At 36.8% G+C, this 20446-nt stretch overlaps 2 protein-coding genes across 2 annotated transcripts; both read right to left on the bottom strand.

Annotated features, from left to right (window-relative positions):
- Positions 1-230: 230 nt before the first annotated feature.
- On the bottom strand, positions 231-3874 carry LOC120319958 (vomeronasal type-2 receptor 26-like). Its single transcript, XM_039369363.1, has 4 exons — positions 3074-3874; positions 1800-2027; positions 1267-1393; positions 231-1129 (listed from the first exon to the last, which is right to left on the bottom strand). The coding sequence occupies exons 1-4, from the start codon at positions 3872-3874 to the stop codon at positions 231-233; spliced, it is 2055 nt and encodes a 684-aa protein (XP_039225297.1).
- Positions 3875-14922: 11048 nt separating this feature from the next.
- Positions 14923-20446, bottom strand: LOC120319957 (vomeronasal type-2 receptor 26-like). Its single transcript, XM_039369362.1, has 6 exons — positions 20253-20446; positions 19317-19608; positions 18022-18885; positions 16501-16596; positions 15958-16084; positions 14923-15821 (listed from the first exon to the last, which is right to left on the bottom strand). Exons 1-6 carry the CDS (start codon positions 20444-20446, stop codon positions 14923-14925), a joined length of 2472 nt encoding a protein of 823 aa, XP_039225296.1.

Below are 20446 nucleotides of genomic sequence, written 5' to 3'. Positions count from 1 at the left end.
GGAAAACATCCATAAATAATTAAACAATCTCTGAGAGAGGTGGAAAATGCTACAATAAAAGCACTTCTTTTGATATGGGCAATTATAATAAATCTTACTACTAAGAATAATCTTTCACAAAGCCTTGTTTGACAGAAATAAAACTTCTATATTTATCCTGTAGATAGCAAGCAGTCTTTCTATTCTTTTTTGTGAGCAATCTTTCCTTTCAAGAAAGTTCACATAGGATACTAATTTCTCTTTGTGAGTTGCTCCCTGTGGTTGAGGTCAGGCCTAAAAATAATTATGTAGCATTTTGGGAAAAATATGCATCCCAGTAGTGCAGCACTGGAGGACAAGATGGAGAAGATCTCCACAGCTACCATGGCTTTTCCTTTTGTGCTCAGATAGGCTGGAAAGAAGGAGATCCACACACTGCAAAAGGCCAACATGCTGAAGGTGATGAACTTGGCTTCATTGAAGCTGTCAGGTAGTTTACGGGCAAGAAAAGCCACAAAAAAGCTGGCAATAGCCAAGATACCCATGTAGCCTAAGACACAATAAAAGAAGAAAGCTGACCCCTCATTGCACTGCAAAATTATTTCTTGGAGTTCTGAATACATGTCCAACTCAGGGAATGGTGGAGATGTTGACAACCAAGTAATGCAAATCAATACTTGGAAGAGAGAACAGGAAAGGACAGTACAAAAAGCCACTCTTTTCCCCACCCATTTCCTCATCTGAGATCCTGGTTTAGTGGCCATGAAAGCCAAAACTACAGTGATGGTTTTAGCCAATACACTAGAAATGGCCACTGAGAAAGTGATACCAAACATTGATTGTCGGAGAAGGCAGGTCACTTTGCCAGGATGGCTGAGAAAGATCAAAGAGGAGAGAATACAGAGCAGAAGAGAGACAAGCAGGGTGTAGGTGAGGAACCTGTTGTTGGCTTTGACAATCGGAGTATACCTGTGCTTAATAAAAGTTCCAAGTACCCAAGATGTCAAGAAGAAGAAACAAAGAGCTGCTGAGGCTAAACCAATTCCTAAATTTTCTTCAAAGGTTAGAAATACCATAACTTTCAGGATACATCCATTCTTTTCTTTATTTGGATACTGATCTTCTGAACATTCAAAACAGTCATCCATATCTGGAAGAAAAATCAAGGATACTTTTTCATCTAGGCATTTCGTATTACTGAAAATCGTCTTATTAATTTTATGCATCCAAGTAGTTTATTAAAGTTTGCTTAATTCTAATAAAAAAATGATAGAATTCCTACCCTACCATTTTGATTTGAAATCTTCCCTTCTGGACATGGAACACAGGCATAGCAGCAGAACTGTTCCCCCTCAATCCCTTTCTTCCTGGATCCAGGGAAACAAGGGTCATTGCATCGAGAAAGTGGAAGAGCCTGGTGATAAACATAAAAGGTTTTGAAATTGGGGGTATTTAAAACAGTTTGCAATTTTTCCCCTTTATTGTGGGGAATTATTTTTGACTTCTGAAAGAATACTTAATTTATCAACTTCATCAACAAGTTAAAGTGATATAGAAATTACAGTGATGTACAAAAGGTCTTTTGTGAAGGGCAGATGAATAAAAAAGTGCACATGTTGACAATCTAATGGAAAACTGGCTATTCTCATGAGTTAAAACACAAATGCTAACCAAATGTGCAAACATGGGTTTTACATTGTTATGTAAGTGCTTCATCATCAACGACATTTGAAAAGAATATGCAATTGTGCAGAAATCAGATATGAAAAGAGACTGTGTTAAATATGGGACCATAATGAATTATGCCATTGTCAATTCACCTGGTTAAAAACTGGATTCCAGACAATCGCATCTTCATCAATGAGTAATTCCTTCCCTTTTGGGGCCTGTAGATCCAGCTTTCCAACTCTAACTCTCTGAAAGGATCTGTTTGGAAAAGTGAACAAGTTGGTAATGTCGAATCCACCTGTTGCTTTTCCTTTTTCATTCAGGAACACTCTCTCCCCAACTGAATTGTTAAAAGAAATGCCTTGAAGAAATGAATGGAGCTACTTAAAAGGAAATAGAAGAGAAAGGGAATTGAAAGGTTAATAATGGAGAAGAGAACACCATATTCAATTTTCATTCACTCATTCTTACCATTCCTATAACTATTATTCTATATGTATGCTTAGAAACTTGATAATTGATATTGCATGGAATTAATTATTTAATTAATTTTATATTACTTTAAGGAAAGCTAAGAAGGAGTTGAAGCAGAATGAAAATACACTTTTGGAATTATGTAATTTCCTTCAGTTATGATTTGGGTTTCCTTCTGAAAGAACTAATTCAACTTAATCCATGTATAATCTTTCCTCATTGATACAAAGCTATTTTAGAGTTTGAAATTCCTTTAACAAAATTTTAGAATCTGAGCTTTCTTTGATAGATAGATTAGTGGTAGAGATAATTGCAAACATAGGTTTGGTTCATACTATTTATGCACATATAAAAAAGACTCCTTTTATTTTATTCCTCTACATGATAGAGACAAAAACTGCATGAGCCACATAAAAAGTTCTTGGAGAATTGATTATTTTTGAAGGTAACAATGAAAAGTAATTTAAATTATCATTTTAATTATCTCTTATTTTGGAAGCTATGATGATTAACTAAATAACTCCTGCCCACATCTAAACCATATTTCATAGAGTAGCTGCTTGATGATCAGAATAACAATAAGAACAGAAACTGTTATTTCTATATGTATTTTAGATATAACAGTAAAATACAGTTGCAAGGAACCTTGGGGGTCTTCTAGAACAACACCCTACTCAAGGACAAGACGCTGTACCATTTCACACAATTAGCTATCCTTCTCTTCCTCGAAATCTCCAGTGTTGGAGCATCAACAACTTCTGAAGGCAAGTTGTTCCACTAATTAATTGTTAATTGTTCTCACAATCAGGAAAGTCTTCCTTATTTCTATGTTGTTTCTCATACTTGATTCCACATGCAGAAAAGATTAAGACATTCTACAATGAATTCAAAAGATAATTGTACATCAAACTGCTCATTGAAATGAAAGAGGTATCAAATGCAAACTGAATACCTGCCAAGCCTGCAGATATTGAAAATCGGGTTTTTTATCCATCTTAGTCTTCTTTCTATTGAACTCCAGAATGAGTAGACTTTGCAAAGCATGAGCCACTGCATAAACAGCATTGTAAATACTATAGCTTTGGCCAGTCATTTCGATTTCAAACAAAGGCCCAGGAAGGTCCTCCAGCTTCATCTCCCCAGTGCATTTCCTATTCTGCATTTCTTGTAACTCTGGTTTTGGAAATGAACAATCAAATGATTGTTCCCAAACTTCCTGCAGAAACACATCTCTGTTGTCTGAAAGAGGATTTACAGTCTGAAGAAATTCCTTGAAACCTACAACTGCTCTTGAATGAACAGTGAAGGAAATAGCCCCATGGAACATCTTGAGATCCCATGTGATTTGAAGTCCTGATAATATGAAATCAATCTGCGCAGTCATGATCCACACCTTTCTAAATAATACCATTTCTTTGGTTTCAGGATCTGCCAAAAATGTAACAGTTCTTAGCCACATAATAGCCCAGGATTCTCCATAGACAAGAAATACATTGGCTTTGCTGTTCATCAAATTAATGGAGGTAATTGAGATTTTATGATAAACTTCTGGGAAGTCCTCCAAGTGAACCAGTTGTGGAAGCCTTTCTATGAACGATGAGCAGATTCCGTTCTCTGAAAGTAAGGACTGCATTTTCTGTAAGAAATTTTCTCCATTGTTGTTATCAACAGCAAAAATCCCAATCCATGTCCACCTGAAATGGTGACGTAGTTGGATAATCCCAATGTATTGATGTTCCTCTTTTGGGACCATGAAATAAAGTGAAGAGAGCTTACTGGTCTGAAACGCATCTTGGGCCAATGAGCCATATGTCAGCTAAAAAAAAGTGGAGTAAAATTCTGTTCAATTATTAAATGGAACCTAATTTTTCTAGTCTAGTTTTTCTATAAAATATATCCAAGAAACATTTTTTTCCTAGCATTCTCCTAAATATTAATATGAAAGGAATGTGTTGGAATTACTTCAAGCACATTTAAAAGATCAGTTGTTTTAATACGAGTTTAAGAGTAGTACATTCAAATCTTCCCTTAGATATATAATGTCTCTAGATATTTAATTCCTGTAATTGGCATTGTAGTATCAGAAAAGAATGCTACATAGAAGACCATAAGACATGCAGAACATCCTAATACAAAACCAAGTATTTGATGCTCATTAATTATTCCGTAACAACAACAGCAACAACAACAACATATAGTTTTTTTTCTCCTCAACCCCATTACAGCTTACTTGTGAAAACTTGAAGAAACCCATTATTTCAGCAATATAAGATGATGTATCAAAATCCAATCCTCCAATAATAGCCATGAGTTTTTTCTGGCTATCACATTTGTAGTTAAGGACAAATTCCTGGGATTTGAAAAGCAGGTCCAGAGTGGTACGATAGGTCATTTTAGGATTGATGTAACTATCATAGATATGGAACCCAAGAGTGATGTTAGGTAAGATCTGGGAATCCTCATTGATCTCTTTCACAGCAAAAGCCAAGGCAAGGACGTGCTGATGAAATTTGGTGATTATACTGCAAATAATTGAAATACCCTTGTTTAAAAAGTAAGCTGACAATTCGCATAAGGCGGCATTATTTCTGAAGAATAATAGCCATTTCTTTCTTTGATAGTAGTAAAAACATAATATCCTTTCTATAATTCGTAATTATAAGCCCTGATGACATCACCTAATTTGTTTAATTAAGTATCTGCAAGACAATAATCAAATTCAGAGAGCATCAAGGACCGCTCATTTCAACCCTGTGCTAAAATATTCTCCTTTATTGATAATTTCTACAGAGTTTAAATTTATGTTTTACACAGTATTTCAATGACTTGTAAGAAATACATAATTTTCAAAGTTCTATATTTATTTTCTATGAGATTTATCAGGTATCACCATTTACTGTTTGTATGTTTTGGAAGGAGAGATAATGCCAAACCTTTTAAAAAATTACCTCAATTTTAGTATATGTTCAACAATGTGTGTGAAAGTTTTTTAAAAAAAATGTAAAGAAGATTATTTCTTCCGCAAGAACCAGATGTAATTGAAAGACACAGAAAGCATAGATTCCATAGAAGAACCCTACATTTATGCAGATACAGCTTTTACTTTTATAAGGGATTTTTGGGCATCTGGCTAAGATTAGATAGCAAAGGAAAATTCTTACACTGGTACATCATTAGGTCTTCTGGCAGGATGTTCATTAAATTCCATTTCAAAAAAGTGGTAAACCATGTGGGACGCTATTCCACCAATGATGAAGTCTCCAGGCTGGTACCAATCATGTGGAACAAGGAAAGCATTACTTGCAGGGCACCTCAAAGTAGCTACTTTGTACACTAAGAAAATCAGAAAGTACATCTTGATGCTTTTGTTATTGTGAAAATGTTATGTCTTCCACCCTAACCATAGGGAAATATATATATATTCCAATACTTCATCTAAGGATTAATCCAAGGTTTATATCTAAGAATGCATCTAAATAGAAAATCTATCATTTGCTATTTGAAGAGGCATGAGAGTGCAATTGTATCTTGAATTTCACAAGAAACAGAACAGATACTCTGGCAGAAAAGAACAGAGGGTAGAAACTTGAAGCAATGTATTTGACAGTGACACTATTAACCCTTGTACCAAACTCTCTGTGGTTTATGACTTACATTATATCTTGATTGTTGTTGAATTTAAATACCCTTCTGTGCAGCCTTTGATGTTTGGTCCAAGCTAAGAAAAAAATGGTGATTCCTCTAGGAGATAATTATTTTGTTTTGATGAGATAATGTCTGATGATTCATCTATTTTTTTAAAATCAGCAATTGCCAGCAAAAGTAGTATAAATGATGGATTCCAGTGAAGATGGAGAACTGATGACATGCCCGGGGAGAGAGATTTATTTATTTTTTAAATGAAGGATACAAAGTTGTAATTTGAAGCTTAGTCTGCTTTACTGTGGGTGGCTAAAATGTTCTGATTTTTATGATTCCTTATTGGCCAGCATATCCTAAGGGACTTACAAAAAAGCTACTCTTTGACTAAAGAGGGAGTTAGACGAGAAAATTATGAGAGATATATTTGAAAAATCCTTAAATAAAATCCACTAATTCATAAAATAAAACTCATTAGTTCATAGATCAGCTATCCAAATATGTTTAAAAAAACCTAGTCAAACTCCTTCAGAGATACAATTATGTGTAGAACATTATCAAACTACCAAGGCAATTGCACAAGCAGCTGGCAACCTAGAGGAGTCAATTGCAATTTTGGAATATAAATCTGACATCAATCTTTATTGTGATGGTTTAAACATAAACCTCCCAACATAATTGAAAGAAGAGTTCCAAGAAAACATGCAACTTTCAAAGAGACAATTTTGGGACTTTTTCTTCATGGGCACTAATAATGTTGAGACATCCTTGAGAAGTTTATGAGTACTTGATTAACATTCCAAGAAGAAAAAAAATATTTTATGAAGATAAACTAGAAGGAGTGACTGAAACATAATATGTCAATTGGAATTTGGATGGATTTTCAGCTGTTTGATATTAGCAATAGAATGAAAATTTTAATGTCAAGTGGATTTGAAAATGAGTTTTTTTCCTTTATATATAATGCTTAAGTAATTCCTAAAGCTTGCAAAATATTACAAGTTTTAGGATAATTAATAATCCTTAATCATTATAAACTTAATAAATATTACAAGATTTACCATCATTCAAAAGTATATTTGAGTTATCTGTGTTAAGAGAAAATTAAAGAAAAATACGTATTAGCTTAAAGAAAAGTTTAGAGTTTTAAAAGGGATGTATACAGGAAGAATTTTTTTTTATGAGGGTAACTTGGAAGGAATGATTTAAGTTTAATGAGTTAATTGTAGTTACTTGGAATTTTATTAGTCTAAGTGAAAGCAAACTTTAATGTATGTTAAATGGAATTTTTTTACAAAGATGTATTAGAACTTTTTGATTTTAGAAATGTTTTTAAATAAAAGTTTAGTGTTTTCAAATAGATTTCAAATAGATTTTAACAAGTATTTTTTCCCTCTAAGCTTAAAGAGTCTGAAAGTGATAGTAATTTTTTTAAATATAAATGGTGATAGTTTATAAAGATTTTTAAGTGCAAACAGAAATGTATATTTTTTCCACAGCAAGGAAGAAAAAGCAGAAATGTTTAAATGGGTTGCTTTATTCAAAGAGAAGAATATACTTAATTATATTTTGTATTTGGAAATCACTTTTGGATTTTGTGTTGTGATGAAAAAATGAAACTTTTCCTGATTAGATAGATTCATTGTTATAGAAATAGCTAGTATATAATGTTATTATCTTCTACTGTGCTAAAAAGAATCAGAAGTCAAGGCTTTTTTTCTTTTTTCCTTTATACCTTATATTTTCTTTTCCTCTTTTTTTCCTTCCCCTAACTTTCTATTTTTATTTTGCTTTGTATTTTATATTTGAATTACCTTAAGCTCACTAAAAATCTTCAAAAGATTTTCTGCAACAGAAGTTTCTAACCTTTGATTGCAAACACTTTAACATAATCTAACAAATTGTCAAGGCCCACTTCAAAACCTCATCCTAAGAAAGCAGGACTCTTGGAACAGTTTCTTTCCAAAAGGAACTTTTATTAAGAGAAGCTGATAGCAGGCACGATAGGCTGGATCTGAGGGTTTTCTACTCAGATCAAAAGGTTAAAGGAGTCTCAAGCAAACCCTACCCCAATAGTTCATCCGGTCAGTTTGAATGGGCCAGTCCTCAGGTATTAAGTCTGCTGTGGGAAAGGAGCTGATAACGGGGTCCGTTCCCATGCTGGTGAAGATGTTGTTGTGTCTTTGCACCTCCCTTCCACAGCAAAAGACATGCCAGATGGCCTGAGGCACATTCCTTTCTCACCCCAAGGTAACATCAAGGGAGAGATAATTCAAAGAGCAAGTATGTAGAAACAGCAGCGAGGATACATTGTAGTGAAACAGAGAACGTAGCACAGAGCCTTCCCCCTCCCCCTCAGGAGAATGGCAGACCCTCAATAAGAAATGAAATAGATTCTCCCCCCCCAGGAAAAATGGGTTCTGACACAAATATCTTATCTCCCACAACTAGAAACATTTGAAAGACAGAGTGGCTTACATTAGATATAAAACCTACATTTATGCTGAAACACCTTTTACTAATATCAGCAATTTTGGGGGGAACTGGCTAAGATTATAAAAAGAAAAACAAAACTTTTACAATGGAATATCATAAGGTTTTGCACAGGGATGTTCCTTCAATTTCAATTGATAAAAGTAATAAACTATGTGGGATGCCACACCACCAATTAATAAATCACCACTGCACATGGAGTTCTATAAGGGGCTGCTCTTGAAAAGTATCTGGAAGCACCAAATGGTTCAAAGTGCAGCCACCCATATGGTTTTGTGTAGACCGAGGTGAACATATATTTCACCTTTGTTGCGGGAGTTTCATTGGCTGATCATTTGCTTCTGGGTACAATTCAAGATGCTGTTTTTCACCTTTAAACCTTACATGGCTTGGGATCAACTAATTTGAAGAATTGTCTCTTCCTGATCATATCCATATAATCCAGTAGAGCAGGACTGCTGTCTGGTCCAGACTCTTGAAGCTTCCCTCCTTCTTTGTTGCCCCTCTAGGGCAACTTTCTGAGCACCGGACTGAACGGCATTGGGCTAAGAACCCGGAGCACCAGCTTCTTCCTCCCGTCTCATCTAGGCATCCGATCAGAAGTCCTCAGACTGATCATTTCTTTTTCAGGGGGCAAATATACAAAATCAGCAGGGGATCAAATATTTTTTTCCCTCACTGTAGATTGTTGGGGACAATTTGCAGACTTAGAAAGGGCTGTAAAGCACTATGAAGCAGTATGTAAGTCTAAGTGCTATTGCTATTTGCGTTCCATCCAGCAAAGCAACATTCAGACAATATAATATGTGAATATATCTTGGAGAAATATAATCTCCAAATTCTAGGAGGTAAGGATAAGACTTACACGTATCGTTATACATACCACTCGGTCCATTCAAGCAGTGTACTGGATCTCTTTTGTGCGTCTAGAGATAAAGTTGACCTTTTCTCAGAGGTCACGGTACACTTTAGTGATAATAGCGACCATCAGCCTGTAAGCATGACATTGCGAGGCTGCTCAGATTTAAGACCATATATCATGCTGACAGAAGGTAGAGGTGACCCACTTATTATCATATTTGGTGGTCGTGCAAAAATATAAAAGCTTTTTGGATTAAAATATGGTGGAATATTCAGAGAATTTTCAGAAAGAAGGTAAAATTTACTCCACAATTGTTTTTGCTTGGTATTGTTATTGATTGTGATGCTAAGGAGGTTATATTGATGTTGAATTTGATTACAGCCGCAAGGCTGTTAGTAGGTCAATATTGGAAGAAGGAATCTTTGCCTACTTTGCAAGAGTGGTTTTTAAAAGTATCTTATTTGGCGGAAATGGCAAAGATTTCGGCTTTCTTAAAAGAGCAAACGCAAGAGAATTTTTTTTCTGTATGGGAAAAATAGATAAATTTTATACAATTTAAATTGGATATGAAAAAATACCATTTAGCCTATTTATAATTTGTTTAAAAACTTTACTTTTTCCTTTTCTTTTCCTTGTTTTTTCTTTAAATATTTTTTCTTTTTAAGGTTTATAATTCTTTATTTATATATATTTTGTTTTTAATTATCTTAATTATCTTATAATCTTGTTAATTTTTTTTAATTAAGCCTATATTCTGCTCTGGGAAGCTCGGGGGGAGGGGTGATTTGGGAGGGGTTGGGGGAGGGTTGTTTTGTTTTGTTTTTTTTGTGTTGTTGCTGTTGTTACTGTTTTTTTTGTCTTTGTAAAAGTTTATAAAAAATTTTCAATTAAAAAAAAAAAAGTTAATACTAAGGCAATATCAGACTGCCTTAAAGCAGAGAATGCTACCAACTGGGCTAGAACAATCCAGTCATCTATTACTGACTGGCTGTCAGCCTTCAGCTCATTATCTAATCTCTGTAATATCATGAAGAAACACTTTACAACTAAACCTGCTACAAAAAGAGCCTGAGTGGGTAGTCCCTGTTGGGTTGACCCTGAATGCCAGTGGCTGAAAAAGAAATTGTAGGCAGCCATGAGGCTCCCCCAGAGGAATCCTACTGTTCATATACAAGCTGAGATTTTGCACATAATAAGTGAATAAAAAAATATATAAATTTTTTAAAAAAGGTTTTGCAATTTCAATCTGGATCAAACTTGAATTGGCTGATAAAAGTCATAACTCAGTAAAATTTTGGCACTCTGTAACAGATGTTCTAAAGCAGACATGTCAAACTCAAGGTCCGGGGGCTGGATGTGGCCCGCAAAGTGGTTTCATGTGGCCCGTGAAGCCATCCTGGAAACAGTGAGGGAACGGCTCCCTCTGCCTTGGCCCTGACCCAGGCCAGCTGGGAGCCAATGTACAATTTTGTGGTGGCCATCTATGCTGAAACACATTCAGTCTTAGCTCCAAAATCCCCCCCCCCACATCACCTGAGAGGAACAGTGAGGCTCCTTGGCACTTGCGCTGGTCCCACCCCCTTCTGCCAGAGACCCTCAGATCTATCCCACTCCTGCCCAAGCCCCCACAGGCACCCTTGACACAAATGATGTAGAGCTGACCACACCCACCCAGTAGGCCACACCCACTCCATCCACGCCCAACCAGTAGGCTGCACCCACCCTGGCCATACCCAACTGGCCCCCTGAGGGCAACCGCAATGCTGATGCGGCCCTCAATGAAATTGAGTTTGACACCCCAGTTCTAAAGGAATGGAGGGTTGCATTTGATATACCAATCTCCGCTGAGAACTGTGGCAAATATTATCAGTGTTTGCTTGCTTCCACAGAACCTGCAGAGAAACTGTCTTTAAGCAGGGATGTAGTAAACTCTAGAACTCCTCTCCCTTGTCCACCAGTCTTGGAAAAGGAGATATAATCCATCATTGAAAGCTGAAAGAGCAATAAAGCCCCAGGTGAGGATTTCTTACCATCAGAATTATTTAAGAAATTTCCCAATTGGTGGGGAACAGTATTGGCAGGTCTTTTTACACATATAAATAACACTTGCCATATACCAGATGGGTGGAAGATGGTAATAGTTGTCCCCATATATAAAAAAGGAAATAAAAAGGATCCTAGTAATTATAGGCCCAACAGTCTGATTGACATTGTAGCAAAATATACATGCTAAGTTCCTTTTAAATAGAATTGAAATCTGGGTAGAGGAAAACCATACCTTTGCAGAAGAACAAGCAGTTTTTAGACAAAGCCGATACACTATTCATAACTGCTTTGTCTTCAACCATCTAATTGCCAGATATGCCTATAAGAGGACACCCCTGTTTGCTGCTTTTATAGACCTCACAGCAGCATTTGATATGGTAAGCAGAGAAGTAATAAAATAACGTTTAACACAGCACAGTACTTAAGCAAAATGGTCCACTTGAGATCTGCATATGTGGGACTGATAGGGAAGATTGCAGAGGTGACACCGAAATATAATTTTATTATATTCTATCTATATCTTAAATTATTGTATTCTATTCCAATTTCATTTTATTTTATTCCAATTTCATTTTAAATTGTATTTTATCTAATTCCATTATCAACTGCTTTTATCAAATTTTAGTAATAATTTGTTTCTGGAACTTTGTACATTAATATGGCCCAAGGGCTAATCAATAAATAAATTGATTTATTGGGCAGAGGGTTGGACTAGAGGATCTCAAAGTTCCTTTCTAACACCATCCTCCTCCTCCTCCTCTTCCTCCTCCTCCTCCTTATATATATATATATTTCTTGCCAAACAATTACAGCCCTATGCAGAATCCATCACCTCACACGTAAAAAATTATTTCCATTTCTTAGAGATCATAAAGAAACAAAACTTACAGCCCAGTGACCTACTCATGAGCTTCGATGTCATATCCCTGTTCACCCAAGTGCCAATCAAAGAAGCCTTGACAGCTATCCAAAACAAATATAAACCCCCAAAACACATCCTAGATCTGACCAACCATAGTCTATCCAACACATACTTCATCTATAATGGACAAAAATACAAACAAATAGAAGGAGCACCCATGGGATCACCCCTCTCACCTGTCATTGCAAACCTCTACGTGGAACACTTTGAAACCCAAGCTCTAGAAAAATCTGAACACAAACCCAAATTCTGGCTCAGATACCTAGACGACACCTTCATAATCTGGCCACATGGGAAAGAAAAACTGGACAACTTCCTCATACACCTCAACAGCCTACACCCCAAAATACAGTTCACCATGGAAACAGAAACTAATAACCAACTTCCCTTCCTAGATGTCTTAGTCTACAAGAAATCCAATGGCTCCCTAGGACACACCATCTACCAGAAGAAAACACACACAAACTGCTATCTGAATGCTCTCTCACACCACCACCCAGCACAGATCAACTCCGTAGCCAAGACACTCATCTCTAGAACAAAACGCTTAGCTGATGAACAACACCTAAAAACCGAACTACACACTCTCACTAATGTACTTACATCCAATGGATTCCAATGAAATAAGATTACCAAACTCATCCAAAAAGAAACCCCCACTAAAACCCAAGACAGAGAACAAGAAAACGGCATAGCCTCCTCCCTTACATAAAACGCACCACAGACAGAATCAGTAAGATCCTCCACAAACACAACATTAAGACAGCATTCTGCTCAAACAGAAAAATATCCACCATCCTAAGAAACCCCAAAGATAAAATTGAATTAGAAAATCAAGGAGTATATGAAATCCCATGCACCACTTGTCCCACCACATACATTGGACAAACCAACAGAAGAATAAGTGCAGGCATTGAAGAACATAAGAACTCAGTCAAAAAAGAGGAACCAACTTCTTCCCTGGTCCAACACCTTAAAATCACAGGACATGAAACTGACTTTAAAAATACCAGAACCATTGCCAAAACTGAACATTTTAATAACAGAATAATCAGAGAAGCCATCGAGATAGAAAAACGCCCACACAGCATGAACAAATGAGATGATACCTCCCGCCTACCAGCCATTTGGAAACCCGCCCTTATTGACAAAGGACTCCCGAACACAAAAAATGACACCAGAGCCACACTCACAAAAACAACACAGGATGTCACCACCACACATCCACGCAAAAAGCAAACCCAAAGCCACACCGATGATGAGAGATGATCACAAACCAGAAGGCAGACCACAGCTGCATCATTAGCCATTTTAAACCCCTCCAATCCATACATGAAGCAAACTGACACCCACCATGAAGATGAGGCACGACCATGAACGCAAAGCCAAAAAATAGCAATGCAGTTCACCATTTTAACCCACCCTGCAACTCAGACTAACCTGAGCACAACAAAGCCCCCACCCAAACAAAACACTCCCCCAGCCAATCAGAGCACAGCCAACCCCCCAGCCCATCAGAGCACAGCCAACCCCCCAGCCAATCAGAGCACAGCGAAGCTCCTAACCAATCAGAACACACCTCCATCCAATCAGAACACAGCCAAGCTCTCATCCAATCAGTTCATACCCCCACTGGCAGTTAAAAGGAGGAAACAGCTACAATCACACATTGCTCCTAGAAGCACAAAGCCGAAAGCACCAGCCTGAAGATGACGAATGAGACTTCGTTGAAACGTTGCCAAGACTCTTCCAATTTTATGTGGGAGAAAACCCGAAAAGCCAAAGACCCCCCCCCCACACACACACATATCTATCTATCTATCTATCTATCTATCTATCTATCTATCTATCTATCTATCTATCTATCTATCTATATACAGTATATCCCATCTTTTTACTTAACTCAAAGCCACAACCATGTGCAACCCACCTTCCTGGTCATATTTTCCCGACCACAACATACCTGTGAGATGGGATGGGATGAGAGACAGTTTTTGCCTTAAGGTCATCAAGCTGGCTCTCAAGGCCAAGCAAGGACTTGCACTTATGGTCTCCCATTTTCTAATCCAATGCCTTTAACATTAGACCAAACTAAAATACTTTTAAACATAGAAATTATGTTTAATTATGTTAAACCTCTATGAAAGAAGAGTCGGGATTGTAATGGCACCATATCAAGGTCTTTCCTGAAATTGCACAATAAACCACCTTTAATCTTCCAAGTAGGTGAGAAATGCAGTGCTTTTTTTGTAAAAAAAAAAAAAGGTGCTGAAACTCACACACATTATACAACCTGAACACCCTGCAAGGTTCCATCCAAAAAAGGTGCCAGAACTCTGTTCTGGGCATTCTATGACAAAAAAAGCCTTGGAGAAATCCATCTTCACTTCTTCATTTCTATAGACAGTGAATTGCAAATGAAAATCTCCTAGAGCAACCGCATCTCCATTTCTTTTGTGGCATCTTCAAAGCAAGATTCCCTATCTTCTGTAGGGTCTCCAGTTTCCATGTTCTCATACAAAAAAGGTTTGCGCGATGGGAGCAAAGCCATTTCAAAGAAGTCATCCTCTCCTTATCCAAATCAACAATCAACACATATATTGATGACTGGAAAACAACTATAAATAATTAAACACTCTTGGAAAGAGGTTGAAAATGCTACAATAAAAGCACTTCTTTTGATATAGGCAATTATAATAAATCTTGCTATTAAGAATAATCTTTCACAAAGCCTTGTTTGACAGAATTAAAACTTCTATATATATCCTGTAGATAGCAAGCAGTCTTTCTATTCTTTTTTGTGAGCAATCTTTCCTTTCAAGAAAGTTCACCTAGGATACTAATTTCTCTTTGTGAGTTTCTCCCTGTGGTTGAGGTCAGGCCTAAAAACAATTATGTAGCATTTTGGCAAAAATATACATCCCAGTAATGCAGCGCTGGAGGACAAGATGGAGAAGACCTCCACAGCTACCGTGGCTTTGCCTTTTGTGCTCAGATAGGCTGGAAAGAAGGAGATCCACACACTGCAAAAGGCCAACATGCTGAAGGTGATGAACTTGGCTTCATTGAAGCTGTCAGGTAGTTTACGGGCAAGAAAAGCCACAATAAAGCTGGCAATGGCCAAGATACCCATGTAGCCCAAGACACAGTAGAAAAAGAAAGCTGACCCCTCATTGCACTGCAAAATAATTTCTTGGAGCTCTGAATACATGTCCAACTCCGGGAATGGGGGAGATGTTGACAACCAAATTATACAAATCAATACTTGGAAGAGAGAACAGGAAAGGACAGTACAAAAAGCCAATCTTTTCCCCACCCATTTCCTCATCTGAGATCCTGGTTTAGTGGCCATGAAAGCCACAACTACAGTGATGGTTTTAGCCAATACACTAGAAATGGCCACTGAGAAAGTGATACCAAACATTGATTGTCGGAGAAGGCAGGTCACTTTGCCAGGATGGCTGAGAAAGAACAAAGAGGAGAGAAAACAGAGCAAAAGAGAGACAAGGAGGGTGTAGGTGAGGAACCTGTTGTTGGCTTTGACAATCGGAGTATCCCTGTGCTTAATAAAAGTTTCAAGTATCCAAGTTGTCAAGAAGAAGAAACAAAGAGCTGCTGAGGCTAAACCAATTCCTAATGTTTCTTCAAAAGTTAGAAATACCATCGCTTTCAGGATACATCCATTCTTTTCTTTATTTGGATACTGATCTTCTGAACATTCAAAACAGTCATCCATATCTGGAAGAAAAATCAAGGATACTTTTTCATCTAGGCATTTCATATTACTGAAAATTGTCTTATTAACTTTATGCCTCCAAGTAGTTTATTAATGTATGCTTAATTCTAATAAAAAATGATAGAATTCCTACCCTACCATTTTGATTTGAAATCTTCCCTTCTGGGCATGGAACACAGGCATAGCAGCAGAATTGATCCCCCTCAATCCCTTTCTTCCAGGATCCAGGGAAACAAGGGTCATTGCATCGAGAAAGTGGAAGAACCTGGTGATAAGCATAAAAGGTTTTGAAATTGGGGGTATTTAAAACAGTTTGTAATTTTTCTCCTTTATTGTGGGGAATTATTTTTGACTTCTGAAAGAATACTTAATTTATCAACTTCATCAACAAGTTAAAATGATATAGAAATTACAGTGATGTACAAAAGGTCCTTTTTGAAGGGCAGGATGAGTAAATAAGTGCACATGACAATCTAATGGAAAAGTGGCTACTCTCATGACTTAAAACACAAATGCTAACCAAATGTGCAAACATGGCTTTTACATTGTTATGTAAATGCTTCATCATCAACAACATTTGAAAAGAATATGCCATTGTTTCTTTAAAAAACCAGAAATCAGATATGAAAAGAGATTGTGTTCAATATGGGACCATAATGAATTATGGCATTATAGATTTACCTGGTTAAAAGCTGGATTCCAGACGATCACATCTTCATCAATGAGTAATTCCTTCCCTTTTGGGGCCTGTAGATCCATCTTTCCAACTCTAACTCTCTGAAAGGATCTGTTTGGAAAAGTGATCAAGTTGGTGATGTCGAAGCCACCTGTTGCTTTTCCTTTCTCATTCAGGAACACTCTCTCCCCAACTGAATTGTTAAAAGAAATGCCTTGAAGAAATGAATGGAGCTATTAAAATGAAATAGAAGAGAAAGGGAATTGCGTGGAAATAATTAATTAATTAATTTTATATTATTTTAAGGAAAGGTAAGAAGGAATTGAAGAGAATGAAGATACATTTTGGAATTAGGTAACATCCTTCAGTTATGATTTGGGTTTCCTTCTGAAAGAACGAATTCAACCTAATCCATATATAATCTTTCCTCAATGATACAAAGCTATTTTAGAGGTTGAGGTCTGACTAAATTCCTCTAACAAAATTTTACAATCTGAGCTTTCTTTGATAGATAGATTAGTGGTAGAAATAATTGCAAACATAGGTTTGGTTCATACTATTTATGCCACATATAAAAGGGACAAGTTTTATTTTATTCCTCTAAAACCTGATAGAGACAGAAAGTGCAGCTTGTCACACATGACAATTTCATGATCCACATGAAAAGTTCTAGGAAAATTGATTATTTTTGGAGGTGACAATGAAAAGTAATTTAAATTATCATTTAAATTATTGCATATTTTGGAAGCTAACTCCTGCCCACATCGAAGCCAATAAAACACAGTTGGAAGGAAACTTGGGATCTTCTAGAACAGTGATGGCAAACCTTTTAGATACCGAATGCCTAAAAACTGGCCCCACCCCTTCTCCAGCACCTGCCCTTCCCCCACTCCACCCCCACCCAGTCCGCCGACCCACCTGCCCACAGGGCTGCTCACTGCCTCCAGGGCCCACCATAGATCACCCGGGCAGTCTAGCAGCACCATGGCGGCCATGCCCTCTGCCCGCACGATAGGGCATGAGGGCAGAGTCTTGTCTATGTTGCCTACCTGCCATGTACTTGGCTATGCTGCTGCATGTGGGCCATGCTCGGGAGCAACTCTCCTCCAGGGAGGCTGCTGATGAGGAGGGATTTGGGGGGAGACAAGGCTTGGGCAACAGCACGTGTTCCTACAGAGAGGGCTCCGAGTGCCATCTCTGGCACCCGTGCCATAGGTTCACCACCAATGTTCTAGAACAACACCCTGCTCAAGGAGAAGACCCTATACCATTTCACAAAATTAGCTATCCTTCTCTTCCTCGAAATCTCCAGTGTTGGAGCATCAACCACCTCTGAAGGCAAGTAGTTCCACTAATTATTTGTTAATTGTTCTCGCAATCAAGAAAGTCTTCCTTATTTCTATGTTGTTTCTCATACTTGATTCCACATGCAGGAAAGATTAAGACTTTCTGCAATGAATTCAAAAGATAATTCTACATCAGACTGCTCATTGAAATGAAAGAGGTATCAAATGGAAAAGGAATACCTGCCAAGCCTGCAGATATTGAAAATCGGTTTTTTTATCCATCTTAGTTTTTTTTCTATTGAACTCCAGAATGAGTAGACCTTGCAAAGCATGAGCCACTGCATAAACAGCATTGTAGATACTATAGCTTTGGCCAATCATTTCCATTTCAAACAAAGGCCCAGGAAGGTCCTCCAGCTTCATCTCCCCAGTGCATTTCCTATTCTGTATTTCTTGTAACTCTATTTTTGGAAATGAACAATCAAATGATTGTTCCCAAACTTCCTGCAGAAACCCATCTCTGTTGTCTGAAAGAGGATTTACAGTCTGAAGAAATTCCTTGAAACCTACAACTGCTCTTGAATGAACAGTGAAGGAAATAGCCCCATGGAACATCTGGAGATCCCATGTGATTTGAAATCCTGATAATATGAAATCAATCTGTGCAGTCATGATCCACACCTTTCTAAATAATGCCATTTCTTTGGTTTCAGGATCTGCCAAAAATGTAACAGTTCTTAGCCACGTAATAGCCCAGGATTCTCCATGGACAAGAAATGCATTGGCTTTGCTGTTCATCAAATTATTGGAGATAATTGAGATTGTATGATAAACTTCTGGGAAGTCCTCCAAGTGAACCAGTTGTGCAAGCCTTACTATGAATGATGAGCAGATTCCATTCTCTGAAAGTAAGGGCTGCATTTTGTGTAAGAAATTTTCTCCATTATTGTTATCAAAAGCAAAAATCCCAATCCATGTCCACCCAAAATGGTGAAGTAGTTGGATAATTCCAATGTATTGATGGTCCTCTTTTGGGACCATGAAATAAAGTGAAGAGAACTTACTGGTCTGAAACACATCTTGGGCCAATGAACCATATGTCAGCTAAAAAAAAGTGGAGTACGATTCTGTTCAATTATTAAATTGAACCTAATTTTTCTAGTCTAGTTTTCCTATAAAATATATCCAAGAAACATGTTTTCCTAGAATTCTCCTAAATATTAATACGAAAGAAAAGTGTTGGAATTACTTCAGGCACATTTAAAAGATCAATTATTTAATTCTAGTTTCAGAGTAGTACATTCAAATTTTCCCTTAGGTATGGAATGTCTCTAGATATTCAATTCCTGTAATTGGCTTTGTAGTATCAAAAAAGAATGCTACATAGCAGACTTTAAGACATGCAGAACTTCCTAATACAAACTTAAGTCTTTGATGCTCATTAATTATTATGTAACATCAACAACAGCAACAGCAACAGCAACAACAACAACAACATATAGTTTTTTTTTCTCCTCAACCCCATCACAGCTTACTTGTGAAAACTTAAAGAAACCCATTATTTCAGCGATATAAGATGATGTATCAAAATCCAATCCTCCAATAATAGCCATGAGTTTTTTCTGGCTATCACATTTGTAGTTAAGGACAAATTCCTGGGATTTAAAAAGGAGGTCCAGAGTGGTACGATAGGTCATTTTAGGATTGATGTAACTATCATAGATATGGAACCCAAGAGTGATGTTAGGTAAGATCTTGGAGTCCTCATTGATCTCCTTCATAGCAAAGGCCAAGGCAAGGACGTGCTGATGAAATTTGATGATTATACTGCAAATAATTGAAATACCCTTGTTGTAAAAGTAAGCTGACAATTCTCATAAGGCAGCATTATTTCTTAAGAATAATAGCCATTTCTTTCTTTGATAGTAATAAAAACATAATATCTTTTCTAAAATTCCTAATTATAAACCCTGATGATATCACCTAATTTGTTTAATTAAATATCTGCAAGAAAATAATCAAATTCATTTCAACCCTGTGCTAAAATATTCTCCTTTATTGATAATTTCTACAGAGTTTAAATTTATGTTTTACACAGTATTTCAATGACTTGTAAGAAATACATAATTTTCAAAGTTCTATATTTATTTTCTATGAGATTTTCAGAAAATGATAAATGAACAGATTTATCAGGTATCACCATTTACTGTTTGTATGTTTTGGGAGGAGAGATAATGCCAAACCTTTTAAAAAATTAGCTCAATTTCAGTATATGTTCAACAATGTGTGTGAAAGTTTTTTTAAAAAAATGTAAAGAAGATTATTTCTTCTGCAAGAACCAGATGTAATTGAAAGACGCAGAAAGCATAGATTCCATAGAAAAACCTTACATTTATGCACAAACAGCTTTTACTTTTATAAGGGATTTTTGGGCATCTGGCTAAGATTACATAGCAAAGGAAAATTCTTACATTGGTACATCATTAGGTCTTCTGGCAGTATGTTCATTAAATTTCATTTCCAAAAAGTGGTAAAGAATGTGGGACGCTATTCCACCAATGATGAAGTCTCCAGGCTGGTACCAATCATGTGGAACAAGGAAAGCATTACTTGCAGGGCACTTCAAAGTAGCTACTTTGTACACTAAGAAAATCAGAAAGTACAT

The sequence above is a fragment of the Crotalus tigris genome, unplaced genomic scaffold (assembly GCF_016545835.1).
Source record: "Crotalus tigris isolate CLP2741 ecotype Arizona unplaced genomic scaffold, ASM1654583v1 scf7180000021054.72434, whole genome shotgun sequence".
NCBI lineage: Eukaryota > Metazoa > Chordata > Lepidosauria > Squamata > Viperidae > Crotalus > Crotalus tigris.
This window is presented reverse-complemented; position numbering and strand designations above follow the sequence as displayed.